The sequence below is a fragment of the Nerophis ophidion genome, linkage group LG02 (genome assembly GCF_033978795.1).
Source record: "Nerophis ophidion isolate RoL-2023_Sa linkage group LG02, RoL_Noph_v1.0, whole genome shotgun sequence".
Taxonomy (NCBI): domain Eukaryota; kingdom Metazoa; phylum Chordata; class Actinopteri; order Syngnathiformes; family Syngnathidae; genus Nerophis; species Nerophis ophidion.
In genome coordinates, this window is record NC_084612.1 from 37,211,578 (window position 1) to 37,238,116 (window position 26,539).

At 40.1% G+C, this 26,539-nt stretch overlaps 1 protein-coding gene across 3 annotated transcripts in view; it reads left to right on the forward strand.

The window, feature by feature from the left end:
* The window catches only part of sbf2 (SET binding factor 2), a 269,232-nt gene that overhangs the window by 177,320 nt on the left and 65,373 nt on the right, over positions 1-26,539 (forward strand). For all 3 annotated transcript variants that reach the window (XM_061882963.1, XM_061882974.1, XM_061882982.1), the window contains 2 exons: positions 3,842-3,991; positions 21,183-21,251. In XM_061882963.1, coding sequence (XP_061738947.1) covers positions 3,842-3,991; positions 21,183-21,251 — 219 coding nt within the window. The remainder of the gene's footprint in view (positions 1-3,841; positions 3,992-21,182; positions 21,252-26,539) is intronic.

Here is a 26,539-nt window from a genome sequence, read left to right on the forward strand (position 1 = left end):
ATTAAATTGTATAACAGTGCAAAATATTGCTCATTTGTAGTGGTCTTTCTTGAACTATTTGGAAAAAAAGATATAAAAATAACTAAAAAACTTGTTGTAAAATAAACAAGTGATTCAATTATAAATAAAGATTTCTACGCATGGAAATAATCATCAACTTAAAGTGCCCTCTTATGGGATTGTAATAGAGATCCATCTGGATTCATGAACTTAAAGGCCTACTGAAATGAGATTTTCTTACTTAAACAGGTATAGTAGGTCCATTCTATGTGTCATACTTGATCATTTCGCGATATTGCCATATTTTTGCTGAACGGATTTAGTAGAGAACATCGACGATAAAGTTCGCAACTTTTGGTCGCTAATAAAAAAGCCTTGCCTTTACCGGAAGTAGCAGATGATGTGCGCGTGACGTCACGGGTTGTAGGGCTCCTCACATCCTCACATTGTTTACAATCATAGCCTCAGGCAGCAAGAGCGATTTGGACCAAGAAAGCGACAATTTCCCCATTTATTTGAGCGAGGATGAAAGATTTGTGGATAAGGAAAGTTAGAGTGAAGCACAAAAAAGAAAAAGCGATGGCTCCGGGCGGCAGCAGTGTGAGCGTTTCAGATGTAATTAGACACATTTACTAGGATAATTCTGGAAGATCCCTTATCTGCTTATTGTTTTAATAGTGTTTTAGTGAGGTTGTAAAGTCATACCTCAAAGTTGGATGGCTGCGGTGAACGCCGGTGTCTTTGATGGAAGCCATGGAGGAGCCAAGCTCACAGCTGCCTTTTTTGACAGCTGTTGCAGGAGGAGGTCGCATATTCCACTCATGTCTCCGGTAAGACCGGACTTAATATCACAATTTTCCCATCCAAAAACATGCTGGTTGACATAGAAAAAACATGTTTGCTTGACCGCTCTGTGTTAAAGCTTCACAACAAACCAAGAAACACCGGCTGTGTCTCGGTGCTAAAGACAGCTGCAATCCACCGCTTTCCACCAACAGCATTCTTATTTATAGTCTCCATTATTAATTGAACAAATTGCAAAAGATTCAGCAACAAAGATGTCCAAATTATTGTGTCATTTATGCGATGAAAAGAGACGACTTTTAGCCTTAAGTGATGCTGGGCTAATAAGTCCCCTCCAACCAATAACGTCACAAGCACGCGTCATCATACGCGTCATCATTACGCGACGTTTTCAAAAAGAAACTCCGTGGGAAATTTAAAATTGTAATTTAGTAAACTAAACCGGCCGTATTGGCATGTGTTGCAATGTTAAGATTTCATCATTGATATGTAAAGTATCAGACTAGTAGTGGGTTTTAGTAGGCCTTTAATTCGAAACATTTCTTCACAAAAAAATAAATCTTTAACATCAATATTCATGGAACATGTCCACAAAAAGTCTAGCTGTCAACACTGAATGTTAGATTGTTGTATTATTTTTCCATAATTTATGAACTTAATATTCATACTTCATTGAAGTATTATTCAATAAACATATGTGTAAAGGATTTATGAATTGCTGCTGTTTTTTAGAACGTTTTTGATGAATCTCACTTGTCCCTTGGCATACCTTCAAGTACCTCCAGGGGTCCGCGCATTCCCAAAAGACGACCACTGCTCCACTACATGTCATCACGCACGCTTTTATATCACACAACCAATGTGCCGGCTCTGTAACGTTTTGTGTGAGACTTGTACAGAATAACGTCAGTGGCTGCAAGACGTACTTGTTCAACAGCCATACACGACACACTAAGGGTGGCCGTGAAAAAAACTTTAAACACTGTTACAAATATGCGCTACACTGAACCCACACCAAACAAGAATGACAAACCCTTTTTGGGAGAATTTCCGCACCCTAACACAACTCAAACACAAAAGAACAAATACCCAGAACACCTTGCAGGGCTACAATATACAACACCTCAACCGACGCAAGTAGGGAGGGTGGGTGTGTGGGGGGTTGGTGGTAGCGGTGGTATGTATATTGTAGCCCGGAAGAGTTAGGTCTGCATCGGATTCTGGATAATTGTTCTGGTGTGTTTATGTTGTGTTAGGATGCAGATGTTCTCCCGAAATGTGTTTGTCATTCTTGTTTGGTGTGGGTTCACGGTCTGGCACATATTTGTAATAGTGTTAAAAGTTTTTTTACGGCCACCCTTAGTGTGACCTGTGTGGCTATTGTTCAAATACATCTTGCAATAACACACGTGCGTCTCACATGGCCTGATGCAAGATACAACTGGGCTTGCACGTTGTCAATTCAGGATGTTAGGGGCGCTAAAACCTGAATATTATTGATCTGGTAAAAATTGTACAGGGGCTTCGAGAGAATTGGTGCCCTGAAATTCATCAGTCCCTCAGGAAAATTGGGGACGTTGGCAAGTATATCGCTGTATTAAACTCGCGGGCCGCAGCAACATTAAATTGTCATATCAAAGCGCGGGCCGCTTAATAACGTCTCGTGGGCCGCAATTGGCCCGCGGGCCGCATGTTTGGGGCCCCATGCTCTACATAAAACAAGAATGGGAAAGAAGTCCACTTTCAAAGCTTCAACAATTAGTTTCCTCAGTTCCCAAACGTTTATTGAGTGTTGTTAAAAGAAAAGGTGATGTAACACAGTGGTGAACATGCCCTTTTCCAACTACTTTGATACGTGTTGCAGCCATGAAATTCTAAGTTAATTACTGTTTGCAAAAAAAAAAGAAGTTTGAGTTTGAACATCAAATATCTTGTCTTTGTAGTGCATGCAATTGAATATGGGTTAAAAAGGATTTGCAAATCATTGTATTTTGTTTATATTTACATCTAACACAATTTCCCAACTCATATAGAAACGTTTTACATATATATATATATATATATATATGTCTTGATTGCTTCACGGTGGCAGAGGGGTTAGTGCGTCTGCCTCACAATACGAAGGTCCTGCAGTCCTGGTTTCAAATCCAGGCTCGGGATCTTTCTGTGTGGAGTTTGCATGTTCTCCCCGTGAATGCGTGGGTTCCCTCCGGGTACTCCGGCTTCCTCCCACTTCCAAAGACATGCACCTGGGGATAGGTTGATTGGCAACACGAAATTGGCCCTAGTGTGTGAATGTGAGTGTGAATGTTGTCTGTCTATCTGTGTTGGCCCTGTGATGAGGTGGCGACTTGTCCAGGGTGTACCCCGCCTTCCGCCCGATTGTAGCTGAGATAGGCGCCAGCGCCCCCCGCGACCCCAAAAGGGAATAAGCGGTAGAAAATGGATGGATGGATGGATGTCTTGATTGGCTTATCCAGAGAATAGTGCTCGATACCGTGGTAGAGCGCAATATGTAGGTGTGGGAAAAATCACAAGACTACTTCATCTCTACAGAAGTGTTTCATGAGGGGTTCCCTCAATCATCAGGAGATTTTTACTTCTGTAGAGATGACGTAGTCTTGTGATTTTTCCCACACCTACATATATATATATATATATATATATATATATATATATATACACGTGTATATATATAATATATATATATATGTGTGTATACCTATATACCTATATATATGTGTATATATATATATATAAAAATATATGTAAATATGTGTGTATATATATATATATACATGTGTATATATACATATGTATATGTATATATTTATGTGTGTGTGTTTGCGTATATATATATATATATATATATATATATATATATATACATACATACATACATACATATATGTGTGTGTGTATATATATATGTATACGTTGAAGATTTCTGTTACTGATTGGGATTTTTTTTTTAAATTACAGATAAAAATCTTTTCACATTTTGTAATTAATTTCTAATAAAATGTTTATATTTCAGACTCTTCCTGCTGCATTGCGTGCCCTCAAAAGCAAAGCAGCTCGTCAGTGTCTGACTGATGAGCTGAGTCGTCATGTTCAGCAAAATCGGGCCATACTGGACCACCAACAATTTGACTACATCATTCGGATGATGAATTGTGCCCTCCAGGTAATTCACAGAATCAGAAAACAATGAAAAAATGTTTGTCACAACCTGAACTAATACCTGTTCGTCCATTTCGGTTTAGCTCAGTTGGTAGAGTGGCCGTGCCAGCAACTTGAGGGTTGCAGGTTCGATTCCCGCTTCCGCCATCCTAGTCACTGCCGTTGTGTCCTTGGGCAAGACACTTTACCCACCTGCTCCCAGTGCCACCCACACTGGTTTGAATGTAACTTAGATATTGGGTTTCACTATGTAAAGCGCTTTGAGTCACTAGAGAAAAAGCGCTATATAAATATCATTCACTTCACTTCACATTCCTAATCACTTTGTGATCGTGAGTATGTACTGTAGATTCTTAATATTTTTTACTTAAGCAGATAGAAAATCAAATTCCTAGGAATTTTTGAGATAATTTTTACTTTCTGCGAGCATCTAATATACCAGATCTGTTAATGTAAAACACAATTGTTAAATCATTATAAAAAATAACTTTCTGCGTGACAGACAACTGAATGATTATCAACTTTTTGTTCTATGTTTCTTTGACTGGAAGAAACCTACAACTACCCCAGATTTATTTCCAACTTTTTATGTAAAACACATCTGGGGTAAAAAATAATCCCACTTTTCCGGTTGCAAATCTCTTCATGAATGAAAAACAAAACAGAAAAATACTAACAATACCCCTATTTTTTAGAGAAGCACAATTGTACATCAGATATACTGGCCAGAGTTGCCCTTCATCCTTGTTTTCTTTTTACTTCTCATTTGGTCTGTTTATAACATTTTGTGAGAGTGAGACTGTAATGCTGCTCATTGTTTATCAGACAGTTTGTTAGTCACCTCCTGGTGTCCTCATTCTTGAAATACTTGCTAAAATTTGTAATCCATGTGCTGCTTCGAAAGAGTCAGTGAAGCTTCACTCGCCCAGAGCAGCCAAGACTTTATTGCTAATATTAAATTTTTATTGCCTACAATTGGCCCTTTCTTTAAGTTTTAATTTCTGTAAGATGTCCCCTGTAATGCAGCTTTCATGAATTGCCTTTGAATTTCAGTCATTTTAAATACAAAGCCATTTAATCCAAACAGATGTTCAGGGCATGAGCACAATGTCATTTCATGGGTCAATTCATAATTTATTAAAGAATAGCTTGAAAGTAAAGCCAGTCACAAAAAACTGCTAGTACAATGAAACAAATTATGATCTGCGATTTCTCACTGGCTAACTCGATTTGCTTTACTTTCTATTTATTTTTGTTCACTTTTTAGTTTTACCGACCAACATTCTCTCTGACTTGCTACCTAATCATGGTAGAGGAGTTTGCTTGTTTCAATTACCTAGGCGCTCCCCTGATATGGTCTTCCAAGACAAACAAGTCCTTGGTGAGGGACCACACAAAGAGCAGCTTGAAGACCTCAATAAAAAATGATTAACAAGGACTCAGATTTCCCTCGCATGGACACGGGTCACCGGGGACGCCTCTGGAGCCAGGCTCGGAGGTGGGGCTCGATGGCGAGCAGCTAGTGGTCGGGCTTGTCCTCATGGGGCCCGGCCGGAAGTAGCCCAAAGAGGCAATGTGGGTCCCCTCTCCAATAGACTTACCACTCATAGGAGGGGGCATAGAAGTTGGGTGCAATATGAACTTGGCGGCAGTCGAAGGCAGGGCTCTTGCCGGTCTAATCCTTGGCTACAGAAGCTCGCCCTCGATGACGGGGGAGGAGCCTAAGCAGTTGCGCAAATTAGAGAAGTTCCGGCTGAATTTAGTAGGACTCACACAGCAAGGGCTCTTGAATCAGTCCTCTCGAGAGAGGCTGGACCCTCCTTCACTCTGGCGTTGCAAGTAATGAGAGACGACCGGGTGGTATGGTAATTCTTAATGCCCCCCTGGCTCAGAGCCTGTACGTTGGAGTTTCACCCAGTAGATGAGAGGATAGCTTCCCTCCGCCTTCGGGTGGGGAGACGGGTCCTGACTGTTGTTCGTGCTTAAGTACCTAAAGGCAGCTCACAGTACCCGTTCCTTTTGAATTTTTTCGTGGGAGTACTAGAGAATGCTCCCCAGATGATTCCCTTGTTCTGCTTGATAACTTCAACGTTCACATTGGCAATGACAATGAAACCTGGAGAGGGAGATTGGGAGGAACAACCGCCTGGATCTGAACCCAAGTGGTGCTTGTTTTTGGACTTTTGTGCTCATCTCAGATTATCCTTAATGAACATCATGTTACAACATAAGGGTGTCCATAAATATGGACCCCTGAGGCAACGGACAGTACAGACACACGGCTTTTGCAGTCGCAGAGGCAAAAACTCAGACACGAGAGAAGTTCAGGGAAGCCATGGATAATGATTTTTAAACGGCTTTGAAGCATTTCTGCACCACCGTCCGCCGCATCAGGAGGGGGAAGCAATACACTGTCTACACTGTGTATGGTGTGGACGGTGTGCTGCTGACCTTGACTCAGGATGCTGTGGCTCGGTAGAGGTAATACTTAAAATACTTTAAAGCCTTCCTTTGAGGAACCAGTGCCTGGGAAATCTGTGGTGGGCTCTCCTATTTCTGGGGCTGAGGTTGCCATGGTAATTAAAAAGTTCCTCGTTAGCAGGGCTCCGGGGGTGGATGAGATCCACCGAGAGTTCCTTAAGGCTCTGGTCGTGGAACTGTGGAACAGGTCATTGCTCTCAACAGGATCTTTGAGGGTGCATGGGAGTTTGCCCAACCAGTCTACATGTGCTTTGTGGACTTGGAGAAGGCATTAGACCGTGTCCCTCGGAAAAGTCCTGTGAACAGTGCTCAGAGAGTATGGGGTATCAAACTGTCTGATTGTGGTCTTCTCCCTATATGATCGGTGTCAGAGCTCGGTCCGCATTGCTGGCATTAGGTCGGACCCATTTCCAGTGAGGGTTGGACTCCGCCAGTGCTGCTCTTCGTCACCAATTCTGTTCATAACTTTTATGGACCGAATTTGTAGACTCATCCAGGGCGTTGAAGGGATCCGGTTTGGTGACTCTGATTGCGTCTCTGCTTTTTGCGGATGCCCTCATCTGGCCATCGTCATCTTCAGGTCTCACTGGACCGGTTCCCAACCGAGTGTGAAGCAACTGAGATGAAAGTCGGCATCTCAAAGTCTGAGTCCATAGTTCTCCCCCAAAAACAGTTGGCATACCCTCCCCAAGTTGGTGGGGGAGATCTTTTCCCAAATGGAAGAGTTCAAATACCTTGCTGTCTTGTTAACCAGAAAGGGAACAGTGGATGGTAAGATCAAGAGGCAGATCAGTGTGGTGTCTGCAGTGATGCAGAACCTGTATCGATCTGTTGTGGTGAAGAAGGAGCGGAGCCACAAGGCAATGCTTTCAATTTACCGGTCAATGTACGATCCCATCCTAACTTCTGGTCATGAACTTTGGGTTATGACCGAAAGAACAAGATCAGGGTACAAGCGGCTGAAATTAGTTTTCTCCCATCTCCGGGACTCTCCCTTAGAGATATCAGCGCTCGAATTTTACTGCGGCAGCCACGGCAAGTGTCGCGACCGCCCTCATCATTTGCCGTAATGCCCAAAATATTTACCAACATTTGCGTCAAGAACATGCCGTAACCGCCCTTGACTTTTTACTCGTTAATGGACGAGGGATGTAACAGTATAACAATAATTTGCGATAATTCCTGACAGTTAGTAATACCTTTCAAATAACATTAAAATTGGCTAAATAGTATTGTCATCATATCGAATTGATGGCAGGCTGTGAAGATTATTTATTCGACGTGAGAGGTGTCACGCCGGGGTTATTTGTTGGCCAAACTGTTGTACTGAAACACTAGGGAGGCGTTGGAGAACAACAACGCTTGTTTATTAGACTTCATCTTCATTAGCCAAACTGCTTTGTGTTATATTTTGGTATCAAAAAGTAAACACCAGTTTTTTTTAACATTAATTGTAGTTTTTCCATGTCATAAAGGTGTTACTTCAAAAAAAAATGTGACACATAATTTTGTTAATGTTTTATTGTATGTAGTTAATTCCTATGACATATTTATGCTCAAACTCTTAATGGATCTGTCCCGATATAGCATCTACATGTACATATAAATGTACATAACTTAGAAAAAAAATAAAGGCTCTCTTTATCAAAATGTAAACATAAACATAAAATCATTATCCACCCATCCATCCATTTTTTACAGCTTGCATTGTAATGACAAAAAGCTGACAAGTTGATGTTATTAAAGAATAAAAAAAAAATAATATTGATCCATAAATATATGGATAACTTTTATATATACGGGAAGTCTTTTTATTATACATTACAAATAACATGAGGGTATTATGGTCACAGCTCAACATTGCTTTACCTAACAATCAGTAATTATGATTTTAATATTGATAAGAATAATCTTATTAATTACTTCGGCCATAATTGGCAGCCCTAGATCTCATACATGAAGACTATTTCTTATCTATTTTATATATATATATATATATATATATATATATATATATATATATATATATGTATGTATATGTGTGCGTGTGTGTATGTGTGTGTGTTTATGTATATATAATATATATATATATATAGGGGACGGCGTGGCGCAGTGGGAGAGTGGCCGTGCGCAACCCGAGGGTCACTGGTTCAAAATCCCACCTAGAACCAACCTCGTCACGTCCGTTGTGTCCTGAGCAAGACACTTCACCCTTGCTCCTGATGGGGGCTGGTTGGCGCCTTGCATGGCAGCTCCCTCCATCAGTGTGTGAATGTGTGTGTGAATGGGTAAATGTGGAAGTAGTGTCAAAGCGCTTTGAGTACCTTGAAGGTAGAAAAGCGCTATACAAGTACAACCCATTTATTTAACCCATTTATATATATATCCTGCCTTGGTGCCCTTCTATCTTGCCTTGGTGCCCTAAAATATGAGCCCTTGACCATAAAAAGTTAAAATTCGAGGCCTGAGATATCATATAGTACAAGCAGATTTTAAGCATCCATAAGTGTTGCTAAAACAAGTGAAGACAACGGGATTTTTTTTCGGTGTATTTCTTTGTTAAAAACAAGCTTAGTGTTTGGCTTTTTATTTGTTAGTCATTTTATTTTAGGGATTTATTTCAGATGAGCCGTCAAAAGTTCAAAAATAGCAAATTGGTGGTCAAGTGGTAACGTACAACAGCATTTATTGCAACACCCATTCACATACAAGCCTCACATAGATATTTTAGTGTTTAGTGTGATTGTGTGAGAGCTAGTAAGAAATCAGATGACGTATACTGAAAAAAATGTTCCTTGTCCTAGGAAGGCCTAATGATCCCTCATTAGGATTTCTGGCACCAACTATGATGTGACACATAGATTCGCAATGACATCATTAGAAAGCCAATCATGACATTCATCATTAGACTGTCATCTCATAGCAGTTTTGTTTTCTGGTTGTAATCAGTGGTCTAAAAGTTTTTTTATGTTGGGATGACTGTATATTGGAATCAGGTGTCCATGTGGTACGAAAGTGCTCATAATTTTTTTTAAGGCTGTGATGTACGGGAAAATGGATGCATTCTCTGAAAAGTGTCAGCCAAGAATAGTTTGCAATGTTTCTTTTTTTTCCCAGCTTTAACAAGTGCTATTATTCTTATCCTTCTTTTTGCCATTAATCCATTGACGTAATATTTGAGCTAATTGCACATCTAGTTATGTGTTTGTGTGTGCATGCGCACTAGTCAGTGCTCCAGCTACCTTAAGTGAACAAGCCATGTGGGGGAATGAGGCCTGCTGTGGATGTATCCTGGCATCCCAGCCATTTCCTGTTTGATAGGATTATTAGCCCTCTGTGCTCTACTCTCTCATAGCCGAGGGCTTCAGCTTGGTTAAAAAACACATTCTGAATGGCAGTTTACTGGGAGAGAGGATTATGCTGGGAGGTTAATGTGGCCAGCATGCTGCCAAGTTCACCCCACATGATGTTAAAGTTGGCGTTGCACATGTTCCACACATATGTTGTTGAGAGGAAATCTTAAAGCTGATTGAAGAAATCACCAGCGAGATGGTACTCTATGCCTCTACAGGGTGCCTGAAGACCACTGCAACTGTCTCAACAGTTTCAGTCTGTGACTTCATGACTTTTGACTTTATTTAGGGCATAACTTAGACTCTTGCTGTGATAACATTGCCCCTGTCTGCTTCGATAGCCTTGATAGACTGCCGGACATATTAATAATCACTGGGATGTGGACCTAAGTAGCATTATCATGTTTAGCTAGCATATTTCCTTCAATGGCCAGTAAAGCCAGGTTTACATCTAATGTAATCAGGATTTTGACTCCACGGAGGTCAACTATTTGACCTACTCTTCCTCTTAGTAAACTCTGTTGCCCATCCATCATTAACTGAAAAATATTTGAATTCATTGTGCGTGTGTGACTACAAAAAAAAGAGTTATACACGTGCGCATTCCTCTTGCGTCACTTCACCTTACGGCTTTCCTGGATAGTGTGAGTCTGAGAAACACTCAGGAAGTTTCCTTTTGTTCACTTCCTGCATAATTTCTGTCCCATGCTCGAGCTCCCTGTTTTAGTTTACAGCATACGTGTCATCATAGCCGTAAGAGCTCCCGTAACTTCAAGGGGAGGCAGACCGGTGAGAAATACAGAAAATAATAGAGGACAGCGTGACGTCGCTTCAAACAAAAAATATTAAGCTAGAAAAGCTTGTTCACTATTGATCTTCAAAACTTTGTGCTTTGTATATCCTTTGTGGCAACGCCTGCAATTCCTTGCTCAATTTCCTCATTTTATTGGAAACTCAATTTTCATTTTACATTCTATCCAATAAATTGTCAGTAAGAAGCTAGTATTGCGAGTTTATCAAAAAAGCTTTTAAGCTGCCATTGCTATCAGTGGTTCTCAAATGGGGGTACGCGTACCCTTGGGGGTACTTGAAGGTACGCCAAGGAGTACGTGAGATTTTTTTTAAATATTATAAAAATAGCAACAATTGAAAAATCCTTTATAAATATATTATTGAATAATACTTCAACAAAATATGAATGTAAGTTCATAAACTGTGAAAAGAAATGCAACAATGCAATATTCAGTGTTGACAGCTAGATTTTTTTGTGGACATGTTCCATAAATATTGATGTTAAAGATTTTTTTTTTGTGAAGCAATGTTTGGAATTATCAATCAATCAAGGATTATTTATATAGCCCTAAATCACCAGTGTCTCAAAGGGCTGCACAAACCACAACGGCATCCTATGACATCCTCGGTAGAGCCCACATAAGGGCAAGAAAAACTCACCCAGTGGGACGTCAGTGACAATGATGACTATGAGAAATTAAGTTCATGAATCCAGATGGATCTCTGTTACAATCCCCAAAGAGGGCACTTTAAGTTGATGATTACTTCTACGTGTAGAAATCTTTTTTTATAATTGAATCACTTGCTTATTTTTCAACAAGTTTTTAGTTATTTTTATATCTTTTTTTCCAAATAGTCCAAGAAAGACCACTACAAATTAGCAAAAATGTTGCACTGTTATACAATTTAATATATCAGAAACTGACGACATAGTGCTGTATTTTACTTCTTTATCTCTTTTTTTCAACCAAAAATACTTTGCTCTGATTAGGGGGTACTTGAATTAAAAAAGTGTTCACAGAGGGGACATCACTGAAAAAAGGTTGAGAACCACTGCTATAGGGCATTTTACTTACTATTGATGCTTATAGAGGTTTTACACTAGAAGTGTCCCGTTACAACATTTTCACTTCCAGTACTATCTCGATATTGGAGCCTTGATTATTGGCCGATACGGATGTTAATCCAATATAATATCAGCACAAATCACAGCACGTATTATTTTTTTGTAGTATGGAATGTTATAAAAGGCTTGATCAAGTGAAATTACTTAACTGGAATGCATTTACAATGTCTTTAAATTGAAGTGGGGTGGTAATTAGATTTTTTTGACAACACCTTATGGTCACAATAATTAATTTAAGTTATACTCATGGTGCAGTACATTGAATGATCCAGACACATTTGTTAGTAGATACTCTTTGCTGCCTTGGAGACTTTGTACATATATCTACTGTATATGTAAATAATAGACAACTAAGATTATTTTATTCTTGTTTTTACGACAAATGTTGTATTTTAGACTGTGCTATTGTTTGATTGAGGACATATATTACATATGCTTAGCTTGTGTGCTGTTGTGTGCTCAGCTAAAGTGTTCAGTAGCTGCTAGCTTCTAGTAGCCTACCTTACAGTAAAACCTACCATGTTTACCTTTAAAAAAAATGTTAATCTAAAATACAAGACCAACTTTGTGTACTTATTGGAGGACAGTTCCATCCATCCATTTTCTACCGCTTATTCCCTTTCGGGGTTGCGGGGGGCGCTGGCGCCTATCTCAGCTACAATCGGGCGGAAGGCGGGGTACACCCTGGACAAGTCGCCATCTCATCGCAGGGCCAACACAGATAGACAGACAACAATCACACTCACATTCACACACTAGGGCAGTTAACTGTTTAAAAGGCGCTGCAGGACTGCTTGTGTCAGACCGTAAATTGGAGATTTTAGATGCATGCGATACTTGTTTTTTTTATCGGACCAATTTTCACTATCAATATCAAATCCGGAAAGCCCTATTTTTCACAGATCTTTGAGAGCTGTGACATAGTGTTGAATTATAATGCTGAGATAGAATTTTTTACCGTGTTAGTATCATTGTGAAAACTTCTCCTAGGTGGACTGCATTACGGCCGGGCGATTATATGATCGTGATCACGATTAATTTGAGTTCGATCACGGTGATCAGCAGACAATGATCAAACATGGAGGAAATGTCTGTTAGAAGTTATCGCAGTAGTAAGCCGTAGGGAAGCAATATAATATATATAATCCTTATAATATATATAATCCTGCACGGAACAATCCACCTTTATTGACCGTGATTCTGTGTGTGTCCGTGAATGCATGTGTTTGTGTACGTTTGCATGTGAAAGTGTGTCGTGTGCGCTGTCGCTAAAGTCAGTCTCGTCACGATGTAATTAATGTTCAATTGCATTGTGCCACTTCCTCTTACGTAGATGGAAGTGTAGCCCAGAAGATCAAGTAAATAAATAATGACTAAAACTAGCATAGAGTTGAAACACAACTTTTAAAAAGAGCAGTGACTTTACTTTCACTAACTGCTGCAGCACACCAGTAATCATGCCCTGAATGTAGAATTGCAGGCAATGACAGCGTTTATGTGACTGTATTGGTCCCCGCTGGGGGAATCTACACATCCAATAATTTAATCAGAAAAGGGATTTTTATATCTAGTCAAACTTTTTGTTGATGTGTCTGCAATGATTCCACTCCTCTGGTATAACATGTACTAAAAACTGCAGGCATACACTTTCTGTTATTTTTGTTTGTTTGTAGATAGAAAAACATGTTGTTCTGAAATCATCATCAAACCTGTTGTATGTGTTGCTACACATTCATTTACAGGATCTCAAATTCAAACTGCACTTTAATGGTTTTCATTGATAAGAAGATAATTTGGGGTTTAAAAACTAAACTCCACAATGTGGGTCACCACTTGTTTGCCAAAGCACTGGTGAGAAACACTGATATATACAAAGGTAAATATTAACTAAAAATAAAAGTCTTATAGTATTCACTACACCATTGTTACTTTGTTTATTGCAGAATGTTTTTGAAGACAAGCAAACAAAAAAAAATTTTTTGAGAGGAAAAAAACAGTTCTCTTTAGCCCCACAAAACTTACCAAAACAGAAGCCAAACTGTGGCTCTAAAACCAGTTACGGACCGTAGCGTGGGTTACCTGTACTGTTGCACCTCTAGTACATACAGTTATAAATATGAACAAAATGACAGTTGTCAGCTTTTACCATATATTACCTCAATCAAACATGGTGTAAATATCTATTACAAGATACTGCAGTAGTAAACAGTAGTGATGCAGTACTCTGTAAATTCCTGAACAGGACGATCAGCTTCAATAAATAAATAAAAAAAAGTGATATTAATCGAGATCGCTGATATGAAAAAAATATTTTGAATATTTTTTTGCTTCTGAGGTCTGCACTAGACTTTTAAATTCTCAAAATAACTTTGCAGTATCTAAGCCCTAGAAAGGATTACACACATAACTAAATCAAAGCAACAAAAACAACCAAAAAAAGTGCTGTTAAATATTTACACTTCCCCCGTGCATTTCCTCTCGTTGTCCTTTTTTGACTGTGGCCCTTGAACTCCAGTGAACCACGGCATTGTTAGTGATGCTGGTAGACAATGCTCTGGTGCCTCTCCAAGGTGGAACTTTTTATCGCAGCCCAAGTGGCAGAGAAGACAAATACAAGTGACAAGTAAAATCAAACAAACTGACTTGTTTAAGTCTACGCTGGGGGCTGCCAGGCTCTTATTTGTAGCTGCAGAGCTTGTGTTCCGTATTTTTACTCCTCTGTACAGTCTTGTCTTTTTTTCTGCATCCCTTGAGCAATGGCGGTATAAGAGGCCCATTACAGACCACAATCAGAGGGTGCTAAATTATTCATCCAATGTCTTGAACTTTAGATTTCTCAATGTGCGATACACAATATGTCTTTGGAGAGAGGCATATTAAGAAATAAACACTTCTTACTCTTTCTGGATCAAATCCAGTTAAGGGTTATGAGGTGCGCCACAAGGTCATAAACCGTACCGTTGTTTGTGCATGGTCTTTACTTTTGTTTCCTTTAAATTTTCTTCTTGAGTTCAACAAGGAAATCCTAACATAGCTTAGCACGGATAAGTACCAATTTCCTGTAAATTAAGTACTTTTGGAGTCTGACTTGCATCATTTTCTTCTGTTCCCATCAGTGTTGTTTGAGCTCCTAAGACCCCTGTTTGATTTCCTTAAAGTATTTCTCATCCTAACAAAGTTCTCTTGAAACAAAATTTTTTGACCTGAACTAAGCGAAATTATTGTCGGTTTGTTGGCTCTTTGTGATAGAAACACTGCAGAAACCATGTAATACTAAGCCATGATTTAGTGAACTTGGTTTTAATGTTTACATGCCCCAAGGTATTTATACCCTGGCCACATTTTCATGTAAAGTGACTTTTTATTCGTTGAATGTCATTGCACCATTCCAAAGGATCCTGACAATGCCTTGCATAAACTAGAGCATTCTAACAAACTAAGTTTAGAACATTGGATGTGCCTGTATTGATTTGATGAAAAAAAAAAAGAATAATACCAGCATGAGGTGTTGATGTTTGACCGCAATCCATTTTGCAACCATGGTCGAATTGTAAAAGTTTTCAAAAAAGTTCCAACTTCAAAATTTTATTTTGGTTGAACTCTAAATTGTATGACATTGAGGCCGGTTAAACTTCAAAGGACGGTACCCCTGCATTTTTTTCACAGAGTCTTACAATCTCTTACAATTTCCTTGCACGGTATCATTTACAGATGAAGAAAGATTTTTTTAATTGACTTCAAAGCTTAATTTGTATGGTTAGTGTGTAATTTAAAAAAATATATAAATATAACCAGATTTCCACGGTAGACATCGAAGCAGTTAAAAGGGGAGATGACCGTTATAGAAAAAAATACTTTGTTGGCAGAGATGTTATTTGTCAATGTCTGTAGTTCTGTAACGTGTATATATATATATATATATATATATATATATATATATATATATATATATATATAATATTTTATTAGAACGTATCAAAACACGAATTGGTATGTCAGACTTAGCCCTGTGAGTTTTCCTTGCCCTTATGTGGGCCTACCAAGGATGTCGTGGTGGTTTGTGCAGCCCTTTGAGACACTAGTGATTTAGGGCTATATAAGTAAACATTGATTGATTGATATATAAGTTTTCCTTGATTTAAAAGCAGTAAAATGGAAAGTATTGCTTCTGTGTCGTGCCATTTAATATATATATATATATATATATATATATATATATATATATATATATATATATATATATATATATGACAACTTTTTTATTATTATTGCAACATGCTGTGGATGCTTGGCTGACTTATTGTGATCTAGTTCAAGGTTGCAAATAATACACAAATTGAGGACTGGTGTGCTTTAACAAGTGTGTCAGGGCAGGGATTATATAAGGATATTTAAAACATATGCCCGCGTTTACCATGGAACAGAGTGAAGAGAGTGGTTTTGTCACGTATGTTCTTTTATTTTGACTGGCGCTGACATTTAACAGTCTTTATGTTAGAGGAAATGTGCCCCTCAGTGTTCATCATATAAATTAATTGTAATAACTTTGTGTCAGAACATCAAGCATGTGACATACATGAATAATCAAATCAGATAACAAAATACCTCATCAGTATCATAAATCCTTTATTTATCCCCAGGGGTAAATTCATGAAAGGTGAAAAAAGGTATAAACCAGGGGTTTCAAACATGCGGCCTGCGAGACGTTATGTTGCAGCCCGCGCTTCGATATGACAATTTAATGTTGGTGCAGCCCGCAATTTTAATATGAACGCCGCTTGATAGCTCATGCTACATCCCCAAATTTCCCGGGAGACCCCTGAATTCCAGGACACCAATTCTCTCGAAGCCCCTGTCAATTTTTACCAGATTAACAATATTCAGGGAGTGCCATAATGGGACAGCCTTTAGCGCCCCCTACATCCTGAACTGACAGCGTGCAAGCCAAGTTGAATGTTGCATTTGACAATGTGAGACGCACGTGTGTTATTGCAAGATATATTTGATCAACAGCTACACACGTCACACTAAGGGTGGCCGTAAAAAAAACTTTTAACACTGTTACAAATATGTGCCAGACTGTGAACCCACACCAAACAAGAATGACAAACACATTTCGGGACAACATCCGCATCGTAACACAACATGAACACACCAGAACAATTACCCAGAATCCCATGCAGACCTAACTCTTCCGGACTAGAATATACACACCCCCACTACCACCAACCCCCCACCTCCCCACCCTCCCTACTTGCGTCGTTTGAGGTGTTGTACAAACCCTGTTTCCATTTGAGTTGGGAAATTGTGTTGAATGTAAATATAAACAGAATACAATGATTTGCAAATCATTTTCAACCCATATTCAGTTGAATATGCTACAAAGACAACATATTTGATGTTCCAACTGATAAACATTTTTTTGTTTGCAAATAATAATAAACTTTAGAATTTCATGTCAGCAACACGTGACAAAGAAGTTGGGACATGTGGCAATAAATACAAATAAAGTTGAAGAATATTCATCAAACACTTATTTGGAACGTCCCACAGGTGTGCAGGCTAATTGGGAACAGGTGGGTGCTATGATTGGCTATAAAAGCAGCTTTCATGAAATGCTAAGTAATTCACAAACAAGGATGGGGCAAGGGTCACCACTTTGTAAGCAAATTGTCGAACAGTTTTAGAACAACATTTCTCAACGAGCTATTGCAAGGAATTTAGGGATTTTACCATCTACGGTCCGTAAAATCATCAAAAGGTTCAGATAATCTGGAGAAATCACTGCACGTAAGCGATAATATTACGGACCTTTGATCCCTCAGGTGGTACTGCATCAAAAGCGACATCAGTGTGTAAAGGATATCACCACATGGGCTCAGGAATACTTCAAAAAAACACTTTCAGTAACTACAGTTGGTCGCTACATCTGTAAGTGCAAGTTAAAACTCTACTATGCAAAGCAAAACCCATTTATCAACAATACCCAGGAACACCGCCGGCTTCGCCGGGCCCGAGATCATCTATGATGGACTGATGCAAAGTGGAAAAGTGTTCTGTGGTCTGACGAGTCCACATTTCAAATTATATTTGGAAACTGTGGACGTGGTGTCCTCTGGAACAAAGGAAAATAACCATCCGGATTGTTATAGGCGCAAAGTTCGAAAGCCAGCAACTGGGATGGTATGGGGGTGTATTAGTGCCCAAGGCATGGGTAACTTACACATCTGTGAAGGCACCATTAATGCTGAATGGTCCACACAGGTTTTGGAGCAACATATGTTGTCGTCCAAGCAAGGTTATCATGGACGCCCCTGTTTATTTCAGCTAGACAATGCCAAGCCAACAGCGTGGCTTCGTAGTAAAAGAGTTTGGGTACTTTCCTGGCCCGCCTGCATTCCAGACCTGTCTCCTATTGAAAATGTGTAGCACATTATGAAGCGTAAAATATGACAGCGGCGACCCCGGACTGTTGAACGACTGAAGATCTACATAAAACAAGAATGGGAAAGGATTCCACTTCCAGAGCTTCAACAATTAGTTTCCTCAGTTCCCAAACGTTTATTGAGTGTTGTTAAAAGAAAAGGTTATGTAACACATTGGTGAACATAACCTTTCCCAACTACTTTGGCACGTGTTGCAGCCATGAAATTCTAAGTTGTTTATTATTTGCAAAAAAAAAATAAAGTTTATGAGTTTGAACATCAAATATCTTATCTCTGTAGTGCATTTAATTGAATATGGGTTGAAAAGGATTTGCAAATCATTGTATTACATTTATATTTACATCTAACACAATTTCCCAACTCATATGGAAATGGGGTTTGTATATTGTAGCCCTGCAAGGTGTTCTTGGTATTTGTTCTCTTGTGTTTGAGTTGTGTTAGGGTGCGGAAATTTTCCCAAAATGTGTTTGTCATTCTTGTTTGGTGTGGGTTCACAGTGTGGCGCATATTTGTAACAGTGTTAAAGTTGTTTATACGGCCACCGTCAGTGTGACCTGTATGGCTGTTGAACAAGTATGGCTTGCAGCCACTGACGTTGTTCTGTACAAGTCTCAAACTACATGATACAGAGCCGGCACGTTGGTTGTGTGATATAAAAGCGTGCACGATGACATCTAGTGAAGCAGTAGTCTTCTTTTGGGGGTGCGCGGACCCCTGGAAGTACTTGAAGGTATACCAAGGGACAAGTGAGATTTATTAAAAATATTTTAAAAAATTAGCAGCAATTCAAAAATGCTTTGCACATATGTTTATTGAATAATACTTCAATGAAGTATGAATGTATTTTCATAAACTGTGGAAAAATAATCCAACAATCAGTGTTGACAGCTAGACTTTTTGTGGACATGTTCCATAAATATTGATGTTAAAGATTTCTTTTTTGTGAAGAAATGTTTAGAATTAAGTTCATGAATCCAGATGGATCTGTATTACGATCCCCAAAGAGGGCACTTTAAGTTGATGATTACTTCTATGTGTAGAAATCTTTATTTATAATTGAATCACTTGTTTTTTTTTCAACAAGTTTTTTAGTTATTTGTATATATTTCTTTCCAAATAGTTCAAGAAAGACCACTACAAATGAGCAATGTTTTGCACTGTTATACAATTTAATAAATCAGAAACTGATGACATAGTGCTGTATTTTACTTCTTTATCTCTTTTTTTCAACCGAAAATGCTTTGCTCTGATTAGTGGGTACTTGAATTAAAAAAATGTTCACAGGGGGTACATCACTGAAAAAAGGTTGAGAACCACTGTTGTAGAGGACGTTAAAGGCAGTGCAGTCACGGCAGCCCTTAATAATGTCGACCGGGTGAAAATTGGGACAAATTCGGGGGAATGGTTGCACCGGTAGATTGTCGGGAGGTGCACTGAAATTCACGAGTCTCCCAGAAAAATCGTGAGGCAAATTGGCAAGTATGTTGCTAGGGCGGTAAAGCCATTCATAAAAGGTGAATTCATAAAAAAAGTGCATGTTAGATTTTTTTAAGAAATCTTTTCTTGCGGCCCAACCTCACCCAGTTTCTGCGTCCATTGGCCCCCAGGTAAATTGAGTTTGAGACCCCTGGTATAAACGCTGGGAGGGGGGTGAGGGGTGATGAACAAAAAAAAAAGTTAAACTCAGACTGGACTCTTGGGTAAGGGATTCCAGGCTGGGGCCAATAAAAACACTCCATAGCCTTAAGTACACATAAACAGTTTATTAAAGGCTACATAAGTAAGTGTTTTCCTCAGGTTCCCTGATTTGTGTTGAGTTAGCGATTGTAAGGTTCTACTTAAGGTTTATAAATGTCTTTATGCATTGTCTTTTGGCTTCTTATCTTTCAGCTGTACTTTTAGCCTACAAACTCTCTACTGGTTTCCTTGTCAGAACACACGCTCACCGAATGGCATATTTTTCAATAGAGTCATCCCTCACCACATTGAGCTTAAAATATTGTGGCTTCACGGATTCACAGATTTTCATTCACGAATGACAGAGCTTCCCACCCTATCTCTAAGAAAGAGCCCAGCCACCCGACAGAGGAGACTCATTTCGGCCGCTTGTACCCGTGATCTTGTCCTTTCGGCCATAACCCAAAGCTCATGACCATAGGTGAGGATAGGGTCCGCCTGTCAATCTCACGATCCATTCTTTCCTCACTCGTGAACAAGAACCCGAGGTACTTGAACTCCTCCACCTGGGGCAGGATCTCCTTCCCATGCTGTACTGGGAGAAATGAGTGTAAATGTGATTTTACATTGTTTTATTTATAGTTTATTATTTTTATTATTTCCCCTGTGTCATGTCCAGAGAGTTCAAATTATGTATTAAAAACCATATTTAGAAGGTCATAAATATTTTTTAATGTTATGAATATAAAATATTTTAGATTTCTTAATAATAATCCTACTTTGTTGAAATTAGTTTACCATGGTCAGACCTGGATCCAATTGGCTGCAAAAAAAGAGAGACAAATGTGTTTAGCCTCAGTCTAAAAGCTTGCTGGAGGACCTCAGGGAACGTTAATGTTTTTAAAGCAGGCTTAGGCTGACCATTTTGTTTTTGCGTCAGCGATTATGCTAAGATTTAATTGGCCATGGCTGCGAGAGATGCCCTGTGTCAGTGCACTGGTGGTTGTTGTCTGGTGACCTCTTGGTGTAAATGGCTCCTTTGATAGTGTTTTCTCAGCAGGTTATTCTGTGCTCAGCCAGACATAAATATGTGTGTGCATGTGATGATGGGGTCAGGGGTTGTTATTTGCACATTGTGTGTAATTCAGTTAAACAATTTTGTTGCATTTCTGTTGTATTAAAAGCGCTTCATAAATAAAAGTTTGATTGATTGATGTTTAAGTGGCTTGCGGTACAGAATGTTCACGGATCTCTGTAAGCTGTGACCTGTTTGTGTCTTGCCTCGCTCTCACTCAGTCTCCTCTGTTGTCTAACTCACAGGACTGTTCCAGCTCAGAGGAGTACATCGTGGCTGCTGCCCTGCTTCCGCTGTCAACTGCTTTTTACAGAGTAAGGATGTTCATTAAACACAGATGTATGTGTTCCATGTAAGGACTCTGTACGCATTGGCTGTAAAGTGAGAGTGTGGCATGTTTGATGCTAAAACCTCTTCCACCTCTTATGTGCAATATTGTTTAGGACAAATGATTCCATTCCTTTCAGTTACTTTGATATTACATAACACTAATGTAATAATTCAAGGATATTAGTAGTGTTTTTGGTAGACATCCACTTTTCCACCAAGATTTCCAGGAACTTTTGTTACCCAGATAAAATAATTATTCGTAATAATTGTGGTTTGGTTTTCTACCACATCTCAAAGGTCATGGTATTCAAATCTACCTGACGAAATGTAGGGGAGTGGTATATTATTACAATGTTGCACTGTAAATGATACTAGTTTAGCATTTTTTCCTTTTTTTACTAAACTGCAAGTATGTTAAGTACAAAGCAAGTGTGATACATACACATTTTTAGACGTGTGTAATGCAGATGGAAACTGGCCGAGCATTTTCCAAAATCTCAGGTAAATGATAGGTTCGGTTCCAGGCCAGTACCCCATCTCCTGACCACTGGAAATCTCTTGTGCCGGATGAAAACCAGATTGAGTGGGAGTTTACAGCAAGAAGACCTTCATGCATGAAAATAAAAAAATATTTTATATAGATGTGCTGGAGACTGATTACAGTGCAAATACTGTAGCTCAACATTTTAATTAGAAGTGGCATTAATGCATTATTTTGTAATACTGACCTGGAATTATTCTTCAACAAATATGTAGTGACTGTGTTTTAAAAAGGAAGTGCTCTTTTTTTTGGAATTTTGCCTATCGTTCACAATCCTTATGAGTAAGGATTGTGAGACAAGTTGACAAAAGGGTTTGGTTGTTTTTTTTTTTCATTACAGCATGTATAAATCACCCTGTTTAAGGTGAGTAGCAATGCAGCTAATGGGAGTAATCCAAATTGTTATTGTGATACGGCTTTAGCCGTATCACACTGGCTGTTGAGTTTGTAATGCGATAGAACACCAATCTGCTATGACTGAAAAACATGAACACTCATGTTACAGTATTAGCCCACATTTCATGTTTTTGTTTGTACACAGCTAGCTCAACAGCGTATATACATCCATCCATTTTCTTCCGCTTAGCCGAGTTCAGGTCGCCAGTGCAGCAGCCTTAGCAGAGAAGCCCAGACATCCCTCTCCTTAGCCACTTTGTGCAGCTCTTCGGGGGATCCCGAGGCGTTTTCAGAACAGCCGGTAGACATAGTCTTCCCAACATGTCCTGGGTCTTTCCCGTGGCCTCCTACCAGTCGGACGTGCCTTAAACAACGCCCTAGGGAGGAATCCGAGTGGCATTCTGTCCAGATGCCCGAACCACCTCAGCAGCGGCTTTACTTTGAGCTCCTCCTGGATGACAGAGCTGTTCACCCTATCTCTGAGGGAGAGCCCCGCCACCCGACAGAGGAAACTAATTTCGGCCACTTGTCCCCGTGATCTTGTCCTTTCGGACATAACCCAATGCTCATGACAATAGGTAAGGATGGAAAGGTAGATCAACCGGTAAATTGAGAGCTTTGCCCTCCGGCTCAGCTCCTTTTTTATCAAATCCAATCCAATCCACTTTATTTATATAGCACTCTCATTGATTTACCACAATGGGTCGATACAATGTCTGCATTACTGAAGAGGCCGCACCAATCCGCCTATAGATCTCACGATCCACTCTTTCCTCACTCGTGAACAAGACTCTGAGGTACTTGAACTCCTCCACTTGGAGCAAGATCTCTTCAGAGACCTATACCTGCAGCCACCAAAACAGATCCCCTCAACGCCCTGACTGGCCTAGAAATTTAGTTCATAAAACTTATGAACAGAATCTGTGACAAAGGGCAGCCCTGGTAGAGTCCAACCCTCACTGAAAACGGGTCTGACTTACTGCTGGCAATGCGGACCAAGCTCTTCCTTGTGGTCTAAATAATATGTAATAGAAGTGTTTTGGTCGAAATGTTGCATAGTTTGCTTTAGAGACCATCTTCAAGTCGCTTTCTAACGGTCCTTTCAGGATGCGCCGTTTTGTAGGCGGTCTAATTTACGTGGCTCCACTTCGACAGCATCTTCTCCGTGTAATCTTTGTTGGACTGCTAGTTTTTAGCGCTTCCATAGCAAGTCTACTGAAAGATATAAGATAGAAATGTATGCTTCTTTATATTAAAAATGGCAACACCAGAAGATGAATGCCACACAACAGGAGGATTGAGAAAAAGAAGGAGCTTATCAACTATGGCATCGGCACGGAACACAATGGTGGAATCGCTCACATTTTTGGGACTTTAGCAGATCCCAAATACACATCAGCAGATACCAATTGGTAGGGATGATGTTCGTTAAGAAATTATCGATGTCTATGCCATTATCGAATCTTCTTATCGAACAGATTCCTTATCCAATCCAGATGGGTTGTTGCGTGTGCACTGAGTTCCAAAAGCGGTAGATGTTGTGTGACTGGGCCGGCACGCTGTTTATATGGAGGAAAGGCGGAAGTGATTGAGGACAGCATGCGGACGTTAAAGGGTGAAGGTTTCAGGTGAGAGAGGACGCCTAAGGCACGCCCTAAGTAAGCATATAGTGCTGCTATGTGCGCTGTAAATAAAAAAAAAATGCATACAAACACGGATTAGGTGGGGCTCCATTTTGACATCCCGGCGAAGCACACTGTGGAGAAGAAGGGGACCAGCACGGTAGCGAATTAATTCGCACAACAGGGTAAGAGAAGTCTGCTTTTACTGTTGTGCTAGATTGCTATACTAATGGACAGAAACTGCCACCTATGGTGATTCTCAAGGCATGACGAAGGAACTCCAACTGCGAGTACATTGATAAATACTTCAATAAAAGTACAAGCGAACTCAGCTTTGCTCCTGCTACCTTTTTAAAACGCGTCCATACATGCTAACGTATGTTTTAAGATAGCGTATGTTTTAAGCCAGCATATGATTAACCATGCCTGCGGCCAAAAATATGCTGCGCCTTATTTATGCGTTAAATACAGAAATAGCACCCGTAACTGACACGGCGGCTTTTAATACAATGCCCCCTATGGTCGCGAAAATACGGTATAGTGGCTTCGATAACGGGAACTGGTTCTCAAAAAGGGATTCGAATCCATGGAATCAGTTTAGTTTCTTATCAAAGCATCTGGAGAAGCGGTTTTCGAACATCATCCCTACCAATAGGTAGACAGAAGTTACTTTTGCATATTATCGTGAAACAAAACACCAGATAATGGCTCCTAATAGCTGCCATGTTGGGGTCCTTGCACACGTACCATAATTAATATTCGTACGCTCTGCGTTCCATCAAGCGGTGTGGCTTCATAGCTTACCAAAGTTATACTAAAAAATGTTAACAGTATTTTTAAAATGCTGTGTGTATGTTCTATATTCTTGATGAAACCTCAAAGTTTTGGTTTTGCTGTCTTTCGGGTACTTGCAAGTGTCCTTTATTTAACAGGTGTCAACTTGCACTCCCCTGTACAGTATCTCTTTTGTGTGACTGCCATCTACTCGCACCAGGTTACAAGGCACACTGTCAATTTTTGAGAAAATTAAAGGATGTTGAATGCGCCTTATAGTCCGAAAAATACGATACCTTTGTGTGTGCGTGTATGTGTATATACGTATGTACTGTATGTATGTGTGTGTATATATACAGTCGAGGTCAAAAGTTTACATACACTTGTAAAGAATATGTCATGTCTGAACAACTCTGTTCTTCCGACAAAACCTCAGTTTAAATTTTTGACCGCAACTTCTCTCCCTCCGTTACCAATCCCATCGGGATCCCTGGCAGGAGCCTCTAGAAGCTACAATATGCTAATTATGTATTTATTATATTATAAATCACAAACCTGGTGAAAAACTACTTCCGGGATCTGCAATTCTGTGTTAAAACAACAGAATACACAACATCATGGCAATCTCTGGAAGTGGGAATAATGGCTGGATGTACCATCTCCCCTCTAGCCTTCACCATGGCAATGGAAATGATAATTCGAGCTTCCAAATGGGTTGTGGGTGGAGAACATCTGAGAGGGGGACAGCGTCTGCCTCCCATCCGTGCCTACATGGACGACATGACCACCTTGACCTCAACCGTTGCATGCACTAAACATCTGCTGGAAAAGCTTCATGCCAACATTACATGGGCACGGATGAAGTTTAAACCCAGCAAGTCCAGTAGCATATCTATCGTGAAGGGGAAACTCACAGACCAGATGTTCTACATTGAGGGTACTCCCATTCCGTTATGTCAGAGCTGCCAGTCAAGAGTCTAGGGCGATTTTACAACGCAAGTCTCAAAGACTCGGACCAGAGCAATCAGCTGAGGGAAGAAACCATCAAAGGCCTTGTCCGCATTGACAAGACCTTACTTCCTGGCAAGTTGAAACTGTGGTGCCTACAGTTTGGATTGCTCCCCCGTTTGATGTGGCCACTAAAAGTCTACGAGATCCCCATGTCCAAAGGCGAGAAGCTGGAGAGAACAGTCAGTGCATACATCAAGAAGTGGCTTGGCCTTCCACGGTGCCTATATGGTCATGGTACCCTGGAACTTCCCATCTCCAGCCTCACAGAGGAGTTTAAATGCACCAAGGTGAGGCTGAGCATGACACTGACTGAGTCTCGAGATGAGGTGATCCGAGCGGTTGCTCCCAGACTGGCAACCGGGAGGAAATGGATCCCATCTGAGGCCGTGCAACAAGCCAAATCTCCTCTCAGGCATGAAGACATTGTGGGACAAGTGCAGCACGGAAGAGGTGGGTTTGGACTTGGGGCTAGTCGACCCACATGGCACAAGGCAACATCAGCCCAGAGGAGAAAGCCTGTGGTTGATCAGGTTCGACAACAAGAGGAGGCAGACAGATGTGCAACAGAAGTGGCACAGTCCAAACAGGGACAGTGGAATAGCTGGGAAAACCCGGTGCATCGTAAGCTCACATGGAAAGATCTTTGGGAAATGGAAGGGAGCCAAATCAGCTTCATCATCAGAGCCACCTATGATGTTCTTCCCACAGCCAAGAACTTAAGCCAATGGTTTGGAGAAGATCCTTCTTGTGCAATCTGTCAAACCCCTGCAACACTCCGTCACATCCTCACTGGCTGCAAAATCAGTTTGTCTCAAGGCCGCTACACCTGGAGGCACAACCAGGTCATAAGACAACTGGCGATCACCCTGGAGGCAAGGAGAAATAACAACATGGCCCTCCCTCCCCCAAATCCTAGTCACTCTATCAG